General features: G+C 39.3%; 1 protein-coding gene across 1 annotated transcript; it reads left to right on the forward strand.

Annotated features, from left to right (window-relative positions):
* The first annotated feature begins 166 nt into the window (after positions 1 to 166).
* On the forward strand, positions 167 to 9,806 carry LOC119013666 (apoptosis regulator BAX-like). Its single transcript, XM_037088410.1, has 6 exons — positions 167 to 348; positions 520 to 550; positions 1,454 to 1,618; positions 1,748 to 1,886; positions 3,405 to 3,509; positions 5,658 to 9,806. Exons 1-6 carry the CDS (start codon positions 321 to 323, stop codon positions 5,799 to 5,801), a joined length of 612 nt encoding a protein of 203 aa, XP_036944305.1. The 5' UTR covers positions 167 to 320; the 3' UTR covers positions 5,802 to 9,806.
* Positions 9,807 to 10,449: the final 643 nt, after the last annotated feature.

Consider the following 10,449-nt stretch of genomic DNA (forward strand, 5'->3'; position numbering starts at 1 on the left):
TAGCAAAAATGTGATCACAAATCGTAGATATTCACACTTCGGTTGGATCAGATGCACATACTAGTCATTTCAGCACGACAGAGTGAATGTTTGCGAGGGGAAGAGCAGTGGTGTATGACCATAGACACATGTTTCTACACGGATGCATTTACGTGAAGTACAGTAACGCCCAGAAGTCTCGTTTTGGGTCTCGGTTTGTTTCGGCAGAGTTTTACTTTCGTGTTTGTTTCTCCGACTTTACGTTTTGTTATATGTATATAGTGGAGGAGTGCTCATATTGAAGTAACGCTGAAACTGACTGATAGTCGGTCTTTTAGTCCATGGCGTGTGAAGGAAACGGCATGTCAGGTGAGCTTGAAAACCACTTTTTCTACATTTAAATTCAAGTCAGATTGTTTTACTCCTGCATTTTTATTTCGCCGGCAGCTGCATCAACCGGGCAACATGGGGGAATCACTGAAAGCATTAAAGATAGCCAGAAGTACAATGTACGCTAATTTTGCTTTGATTCATCCACAGATGAGAGGATAGGAGAAGCCCTGATAAAACAGTAAGTTTCCATTTCACTTTACTGCTCTTTACGGGGATGTTTTCTCAATCGTTGAAAAACAAACCAGGAAGTTGCCTGGGATTATTATTTCAAAATTAAGACAGTTGTGTAACATAATCATCATCTACTGTTTTGCCAAAGATATGTTAAATAAATAAATAAATAAATAAAACAGTTACATAGTATTCTTGTAGAGGCCTAGGTGACATCCTCAAAATCTTGTGTTCAATCAACAGGTGAAATAAACTGAAATAAAAAAAAAAAAAAACAACATATTCAGTTTAAAATCTGTAAAGACATCTGACACATATATCTAAACAAGATGTGAATAATTGCTCCTTTTCTTTTGTCCTCTATAATAGTGTGTTTTAGACTGTTACTCTGACAAACCGGCCTTATTTGCCCCTAAATCCTGGGCACTTCACCTACTGGGTAGTCGCTATATAAAAGTTGGTGTTGCAGTTTTGTAATAACACATGTAACATTTTCAAACCAAACTCTGCATCGCTAAGTTTCTTATTTAGAGCAAGTTTCAGTTTCGTTTCACAATAACTGTTGCCACCCTTTTACAGTAAATTGCACCCTTGCTAAAGTACATGTTGTACCTGTGTTGTGCAGTGACTCATGCACAGCAAGGAAGGCAATACATAGAAAAGGTAGATATGGGTGTGTCATCTTTTAGTTTTTATCCAGTGTTCTATCCACACACCTTTTTCCGCTCATTTGCACAGGAGCAAGGTGAAGCAGAACATACTTGCCTCCTGTGCGGGTTTCACGATCAGTTGATTAAAAACGATGCAGGTGTGGTTTTTCTTCAAATGGAGTTTCTGGCCACAGTGAAGAGTTAGCGAGTGAGGGTCAGTTTGGGAAAGGGCCTGTCTTTAATGTCCTGTTCTCATCCAGGGTCATACAGGAGGAACTGAGGGACGTGACCTCAGAAGATGTACCACCCCTCACGCCGCTGGCTGTGGAGTTAAAGACCGTGCAGGAGCAGAATATGGTGACTCAGCTGGGCAACATGATCCGTATCATCGGTGACAGGGTCAAAGATGACAAGGAGTTCCAAGAGTGAGTCTCTCAGCCACTTCAGAGCCTCAGAGCTCTTGTAAGAGTGCTGAACTTTCTGTGGTTGTATGCTGTATAAGCCCCTGAGATTCCTAACTTTTTTTTTCAAAACATAAACTGTCTCTGTTGCAGTGCAATTGATGGGGTGGCTTGTTGCCCTGGTTCCAAATGGGACAGATTTAAGGCTGTGGCAGACAAAGTATTTCACCATGGGATCACCTGGGAGAGGATCGCTGTGCTCTTCTATGTTGCCGGCAAGCTGGCTGTCAGGGTGGGTTGGCTGCTTTTTCTACCGATAACAAGGTTCAGAGGTGGCGTAAGACTTTCTTGTTGTCTGTTATTTTGACCGACAGTGTCGTAAGAATTCAGTCATAAACCATTATTACCGCTCATTTTAGTTTAAATTTAGTTTAAATTTTGTTAATGATAATTAGATATGGCCTATTTGATAGCATTTAATTATCAAAAACAACTCAATCACAAAACATGTCATATATAAAACAAACATACAGATAATGCATTTATATAAGCTTAAAGAGACACTTACTGTGCACTCAGCACAGCTATGGTTGTGTCTGTCTTCCAGGGCCACAACACTTCGACTCGCCATATTGAAAATAGCAATTTAATTGGTTCTACAAACTGTATGTTTCCTCTGATCATTACAATATATTCAGGAATGGCAGAAAAGACAGAAATTATGGTTTGCCTTAAAACAACTTGATTCCACATGTGAAATGAAGCACAGTTTATAATCTAAAAGTGCATGAGCCACCTATCCACCCTATCTCACCCCTTGTCTCTGGCTGACTGGTAAATGCACACTTATGTACAACTTAAATAAAGCTTAAATTACTACAGAGTTAATGTACTTATTTTGACAGAAAACTATGATCTTTTCTTAATCCAAAATGCGTCAGTCTCACAATGTTAACTATGTAATGTCACATGCATAAGCGCAATGGTTATTGTGTTATCATACCTCCTGACCCGTAGTGGTCACAACCGTGCTAAGCCTCCAATCGTAGCTCTTCAATGAGCTTTCAGCAGTGTTGTGAAAAGTACCTGAGAGTCTTAAATTAGTAAAGGTAAAGATATAGTGTTAAAATATTACTTTGATAATAGTTAGAGACACCCATAAGAATACTACGGGTCAACCAACTATCAGTCTGGAGAATTATCAGATCCAATATTTAGGATTATCAGATTCTGTGTTTTTTTTTTTTTTTTCAGAGTAATTGCAGATAAAGAGATATTAAATGTACAGTGTGTATTATTTGGAGTATTTGGCGGCATCTAGTAGTGAGGTTCTAGACTGAAACACTCCCTCGCTCACCCCTCCCTTTCTGAAGACGCTGGAGAAGCTCCAGAAGCTACGGTGGCCCTTAGGGACAAGGAGCTAATTTGGATCATACAAACAAATTATGGAGCTTTGTGAAAAATATTCACAGAATCTGTGAAGTTGGTGATGAGCAGACTTCTCCCACTCCAAGTCATTACTTTGACTGTCTTCAGCACACTCCCAGCCCTAAATATCTTGGTGATCACTCCATGTGTTGTGTCACTGCAACAGATGAGGAATCAATCTTGCTAACGTTACGTTACCACCTGCTCTCTGAGAGGCACAGACTGAGCCTACAGTGTACTAATATTTAATGTTATTTGAGCTGCATTTCTTTTCAGTGAAACTGCAAGTTTGTAAATTTGATGTTCCAAATTAAGAATTTGGCCGCAGCTTCACTTTGTATATGAATCTTGTGTTTTTGTTGTTTGTACATCTGTCCATCAGATGGTGGAGGCCCATCTCCCTCAGTCAGTGAGGGACATCCTGATGTGGACTGTGGATTTCTTCAGGAACAATCTGCTGGGCTGGATTCGCGAGCATGGAGGATGGGTATGTTACGCACTTTCCTCTCCATTGTTAGTTCTGTGGTCACAGGAATATTGTAAGAACACTGAGACCTCTGCTCATCTAGCCTCACTGTCAAGATTATACAATAGAGTAAATAAAGCCATTTTTATATGTCAATGGAGACAGAGCTGTAGGGGGAGTTGTTTAACCACCAGACTCAAGTGTTTGATTTGAAGAAATGCTCTCACTCCTACAGCATTTAAATACATTCCATCTGTTACATTGTTTTATGATAATTAAAAAATGTAGCCAAAAGTGATTGTAATTTCCCTTTTACAACTACTTTTCTTGATTATTGCTCAATGAAATGTTTGTCAGATAATACAACTTTAGAAACTCTCAGAAAGATAGTTCCACATGTCTAGATAGGAGTTAGACCCTGAACATTACCTCTATAAGGAAACAATAATCTTTGCCGTGTTTATCTAAACACACATACATTCCATTCGAGTACCTGAGACTTGGATTTAGTATCCCCTCCTGATGACTGCTATGTGAGGAGAATGGGATATTAAGTTCCTGGAGTCTGAACGTGTTTGTAGGAGTTTGAAGGACTGAACTAGGGGTGTGCAACAAAGCCCAATAATTGGAAATTTATATTTTTGGTTGTATGGGCCATTAGAAGCAGGTATTAGCTAGTAGCATCAGCTGATCCTGACTTATTGGTCAAACTAATAAGCTTTGTCTGCTTCAACTTGCTGTGATGTGTATTGCCATTGAAAATTACGCTATGATGTCAGCTTAGAGAGGAAGACAGAGGAAAAAATAGAGAGAAGAGAAGGTAATTGCTTTTGCTGATGGTAATTACTATTAATGAAGAAAATAAACAACCTTCCAAAACATAGAGAAGGCCTTCTGCACTGTTCACTCTCCTGCACTGTATATTATATATCTGATCGACATCAGTCACGCGACAGTGAGAAAAAATTGCAAGAAAAGGCCACAATCGTTTTTAACACTTTTTAAGCTCATTAATACATGGCAAATTTATAGTTTATTAAACACTTATTTGTCTGTTAATAATCAATAAAATGCTTTAAAAACAATTTATTAAGCAATTGTAAAGGTTTATAAACAGCAGTTTCAAATAATTATAATGACCATCCAAATGTTTATAGATTAACTACACAGAATTATTAATTATTTAGTGTAAATAATCATCAGTTGCAACTTTATGATAAACTGAAGTTTAATGAATGGTTGAAGCATGTCATTCTTTGTTAAGTAAAGAAACTATCAAATAATTTTTAATTCACTATGAATTTACCCTTTATTATAAAGTAGCCCTTTTTAGATTGAAAAGGTGGCACATTTGCTCCAAGGTAAGGGCGGCAATGTGTCGTCCTGTCTTTGTAAAATGGAGGCGTAATATTCCTCCTTTTCCAAAAGCTACCTCTGGGGTAGGCGTAAACATGTGACGTGACGGGAAGCTCGAAGTTGGGCTGTGAACAGTGACAACGAAAAAACTCCCCGGCTGTGGGTCGCACAACAGTGCAGGTCATCAACACCTCCGCCCATCTCACGCGAGGCAGAAATAAGTGTACCCTCCGAGGCGGCAAATCGGCAATTTCCCCAGTTTGCCGGCCTCTGTCTAAAACCGTGGACCAAGCTGCCACAAGGACAGCCAAACTGACGGCTTGCTGCCCTGTATAAAAACGGCAAGTGTTACCTCATCAGGGTGTTTGATCCTATTGATACTGTAGGGTCTTACTGGCCTAAAATGTTGGAGCCAATTGAAAAAAGAAAAACTGCCTAAATCCATGCATACATAAATTAAAGAAACACACAACACTCGAGGATAATTGGTTAAGGTTCAGTTTAGTAAAGCAAAATACCTGGTTTGTGTTAAAATAGACACTTGTGCAACGTTAAAAGCGTGTTTTTAAAGGATAACATCTCCTAGGTGTGTATGCTTCCGATCTTTTTACGCAGTCGCAAAGCTATAACTCTACAACCGGATTTATCTGTTGCAATGGTGGCCCTCAAACCACATAAATTATGGTGTTCCAGGAACAATACCAAAACAGAGATATCAGGAGACATCCAGCAGCAGCAGGATAATCTATCAATTAACAGCCAGCTGCAGGGAAAAGCAGCAGCAATCACATGACTAGAGCTGTCTCTCTACAGATCAACAGTTTCTCTGACCTGGCGGTGGCGTCCATGCAGAACGTCTCATCGCTGAGCTCTCACCCCTACGGCCTCGTCATCATCTTCGTTGCTGGCCTGGCAATGGGAAGCTTCATCACCTGGAGACTGACCAGACAGCTCTGAGGCGCATGCACACACACACACACACACACACACACACACACACACACACACACACACACACACACACACACACACACACACACACACACACACACACACACACACACACACACACACACACACACACACACACACACACACACACACTCTCTCTCACTCTATACCTGGGCCTGTCTATACCATTAGTGATTAGCAAGGTGGTATTTGACCTGACTGTAAAATGTTTACCAGAGGGTTTGTTATTCAGGGTTATTATGTGATGACATCATGTCTGGCAAAGTGCATGGGCATGCTTTCATGTCCTGATCCCATGTTGAGGTCAAATTGACTCTCACACATACTCTCTGCTCCTCTACCCTCTCTGTTGATGTACTGTATCATGGTAAAATGTCAAACTCTTTTAGATATATTTCATCCTTCAATTACTAGACAGAAATTCTAACAATGGCAGTGTTAAACCATAAACAGATGGTCCACACCTGTACTCTGGGTGTGACCACACTGATGTAGGTGTGTTCTAAATGTTCCAGCTCCAGCATTCAGCTCCAGTGCATCTCCATACAGGGCCATATCCCAATGCCCTTATTTGATCCCTTCGATATCCCTGCACTATTTTTTGCAGAAATCACTGCGGAGGCTTGAATAGGGAAATGCCAAACCCCTTCTCACAGGAGAAACTTGATAGCGTGCTATGTAAGAGAAAGGTCAGGGTCATGTGACTGACCTTAGTGGTGCATAGTTCAGCACTGGTTTAACATCTATATACATTGAAAGTGTTTGTCTGACTAACAAAAACCTGTTGGTGGTCATGGGAAAGGTTTACCTTCAGAAGTCAGGTGACATGATGTAAAGCGGGACTGATAAGCAGTCATCCAGCACAATGGTCATCGTAATTTTCAGCATTTTGTTTTCATTATTTTCTGTTTCAGTCACAGTTTGATTAGGTTTAGACCATAGCACTCCTTGATTAGGTTTAGATCATGGTGTGGGTTAAAATAATAAGTCAATGTTGACTTTTTGTTTCACACAGGGCAGGAACAGTGTTGATAACAAAATAAATCAGCCCTGTTCTAAGTTACAACTAGGTAAACTTTAGGTTAAAGATTACATATGAAACCAGTCAGGTTAAGGTTTAACAGTTTATCCAAAAAGTGATAAGAAGGATAAAATGTGTGCTAATAAGGAACACAACTCTCTGCCACACACTGTGTGATGCAGGACTTAATGTGCTGAGTCCATCACTAGATTAGTTATTGTATCATTGCTGGCTTCCTCTTGTATTGTTTGAAGAAGCATACGACAACTACTCATGGAAAAAGTGGAGAATATATACAGGACAGGGAAAGACATGACCCATTGCCTCTGTTCAGTGAGGGAGAATAAACATATGAAAGAATACTTGTATGCGTAGGTCTGAGTTATAAGGATAGTGATAGCACACATGGTAGATTAGCTTGCTCACCGTAGTGCTGATTCAGACCTTGCAGAAGCTGGCAGTCTGTCAAGAATCTCTGCTTCTCACAGCTCAGAAGTTTTATATCAACTTACCCCCTTTATCGTAAATCTTGTGGTGATTAGACATCACTACGGATCAAGTCAGTTTGTTTTTTTTGAAGTACATTATTACAATCCCTCCATTCAGAGAATGAAAAAAAAACCTTAAAGGTGGAAAATGTCAGGAAGAGCAACAGAGGTACGATCCTTCTCTAATACACCATGTGTACAGAATAGATGAACAACAGTACGGACAATCATCATGACAAAAATGTACACAGTAAACTTATATCAAGAAAATGCATACAGAAATCTTGTTAGCAGGACAAAGATGCACAGTATGAACTAGGCTTAATTGACTCCATTGAGACTGAGACTGAAGGATGATGGTAATGGGCATAAAGCCTAATGATCAAAGAATACGAAACCAACAGAGTTAAGAATGAGTGTAAGGTTTGGATTTAAAGATCTCCCCAGAACAAACTGTCTAATGCCCCCACAGCACTTTATACCAGCACACATAACAGAAGGAACTGGGGTGTCACATGACATGGGTTTATTTCCTCTTTAGGCTTTCATCTAGTTAAAAGAGCTATGTGACCTGATGGCCTGACAAAAAAAGGGGGGAGTTTCTTTATCTGTCATTCCTACTGTATACTCTATCATGAATATGTAATAGTCAGGGAGAGCAGTCTTACAGTATTTTGATGTGAGAGAGATTTACATTTTTTCCACTAATTAAGAATGATGAGAAATTCTCATAATACCCTGAATTATTGAATATCAAACTCACAAATTGAATATAAATGAATGAGGCAAATGGATACATAGAGATTTCTTTATTGTTTCCCATTGTACAGAAAGTTTTTGTTGGGAAAGGACAACAGAGCAATATGAACAAAAAATAATAACTCAGGGACAGCGTGACAACCAAAGCATTTAACAGGGATGCACCAATATACCAGCAGAACATCGGAATTGGCCAGTATTCACTGACTGACTGATTGGCAAATAAAGTCCTATGGAACAGGACGAGTGTTATCAGGGGATCTTGTGCAATTTAGAAATAACCACCCCACATTTGTGTTTTGTGTGGCTACTTCATACAAGTTAAGCAAAGTCTGATGTCATGGCTCCGTAGAACATCAACTTTCAGAAGTGAATCCTCTGTTCACAAGCAGCCACATTATTAATCTAGTTTAAAGTTGTTTCACCCTCTTTGTGTGTGTGTCACAAGAATGAAAACAATGCTTTGTGACTACTAGAACATCACTTTAGAACATCAATCCAGCTGATCTGACGGCATACTGTGATCAAATTTCTTGCTTGATCAGATGTCTGACAACAGGATACAACCCAAAATCACCAAAATGCTGATTCACAACGGACTAATATAATAAGACATCTGTGTCTGGCAAGATACAGTGGGTCATTAGAGAAGAAGATTTGTAGTCCAGGACATTCCTCCAGCACTACACAACTTGATCATAATGCTTTTTTGTCACACATTTAACCCTTTATCAAAAAACCTTAGCGTTTTTGCAATATGGATTTGCACTTGGCCATATTGCACTTACTGTTATATGTAGAGTAATTGCACAGTCCCAGTCCCCGGGTAATACTAGTCCAGTACGAATAGGGCTCAAGATGTCGTGGCTGATGTGTATCTAATGTCATATCAGTTTGGTGCTCACACATTCACGAGTTATTGGTTTGAGACATCCTCGCCATCACCAGGTTTTTGAAGCAGTTGCTTTAAAAAAAGAAAAAGGAAAATCTATACCACATAAAAGAAGGCGATTTTAATGTGTGTTTCTTGAATTTAATGATTGAATTTGTGCACTTTCATAGACAGTATAGTGAAGGGCTGACTGACTGACTGAGTTCAGCTATTTTTTGTAAGAATGTGTATTTGTTTCCTTTGCCTGGATGAACCATGAAAACAAAACTAAAGCATACACCAATAAAACCTCTGTACTGCCATCGGCTATTTGCCAGATTTTGAAATTGGGTTGATACCAATACAATGATTGAAATAACAATTGGTGCATCTCTTGTATTTAAGCTTGTTGTGGTGGTTAATATTCCCCCAAGTTCCTTATCTTCAGCACTGTGCTTGTTTCATCATATGACTCTGCAGAGTTTCAGGTTGGGGTAATAATAAGCTCTCACAGTCTGCTGATGTCACTCTGATCACATTGTGCTTCATTGTTGAATATCACTATCAGCAGTACATATAGCATATCATGTTCATTTGTAAAAAACAAACAAAAAAAAAAAGTCATGATTGTAAGATGTCTCATGTGCCTTTTCATTGTACCACATTCATTATAGTCTTTTGAAAATAATGAATTGATTAACAATTGCAGAGGTTCACACTCTATTCACACAAATAAATGATGTGAAAGGTTATTTTGTCTGATTGAAGAATTTTTACCCTTTTTATGTCACTATGCAATACATGCTGTGGATGGAGAGAGAGAATAATAAAGCCATCTTTTGTAAGTCTGACTTTGAGCAGTCATTGCCTCTACCTCGGTGAGTATGAATGATTGGTTTTCTCAAAAAGTGGAGACAGAAATGAAAAAAATCAATGCATTCAAGCACTGCTGCATTAAAATGTGAATGGGCTGGAAGTATCGATACAGTAGCAGATTAATGTATTGTCTATGCGAACATTGTTTTTTTGGGGGGAGGGGTTATTATATTATTATCACCAGCCTAACTGCTGGTGTTAGTGTTTACACCACTAGCACTGGAGCTTTGGACCAAGACAGGCTGCAGCTAGCTGTTAAGCATGCTAACTTAAGTAGATATCTCTGCAACACAATACGCAGAATGTCTTCAACTATAATTATTACATATAGCTCCTTTTAAGATAGGCACTATTATTTGAAATTACTGGGACTCGTTTATTTCTCAGTCTGTTGCCTTCTGCTCCCAGTGTGTGTATGTATCTCATTGGATTTATTAATGATAAACGTCTAAATTGCACCAGGTTCAATGCTGCACTCAGCAACAAGCCTGTCAAGTGTGAAGTAGATTGGATGAACAGTTCTGAAGATGTGCAGAGACACACACAGTAGCCAGGTCAGTGACTGAACCTGTGACTGCACCTTGACACACTGTCCACTCTGTAGTCTACAGCTGTAGC

The sequence above is a fragment of the Acanthopagrus latus genome, chromosome 23 (genome assembly GCF_904848185.1).
Source record: "Acanthopagrus latus isolate v.2019 chromosome 23, fAcaLat1.1, whole genome shotgun sequence".
NCBI classification, from domain to species: Eukaryota; Metazoa; Chordata; class Actinopteri; order Spariformes; family Sparidae; genus Acanthopagrus; species Acanthopagrus latus.

What these genes read in the sequence shown, in the direction of transcription:
- LOC119013666 (XM_037088410.1), top strand. Translation starts at nt 321, where the DNA reads ATGGCGTGTGAAGGAAACGGCATGTCAG. An exon ending in GGAGAAGCCCTGATAAAACA is followed by an intron (nt 551 to 1,453) that starts GTAAGTTTCCAT and finishes GTTCTCATCCAG; the next exon opens with GGTCATACAGGAGGAACTGA. An exon ending in TTCGCGAGCATGGAGGATGG is followed by an intron (nt 3,510 to 5,657) that starts GTATGTTACGCA and finishes GTCTCTCTACAG; the next exon opens with ATCAACAGTTTCTCTGACCT.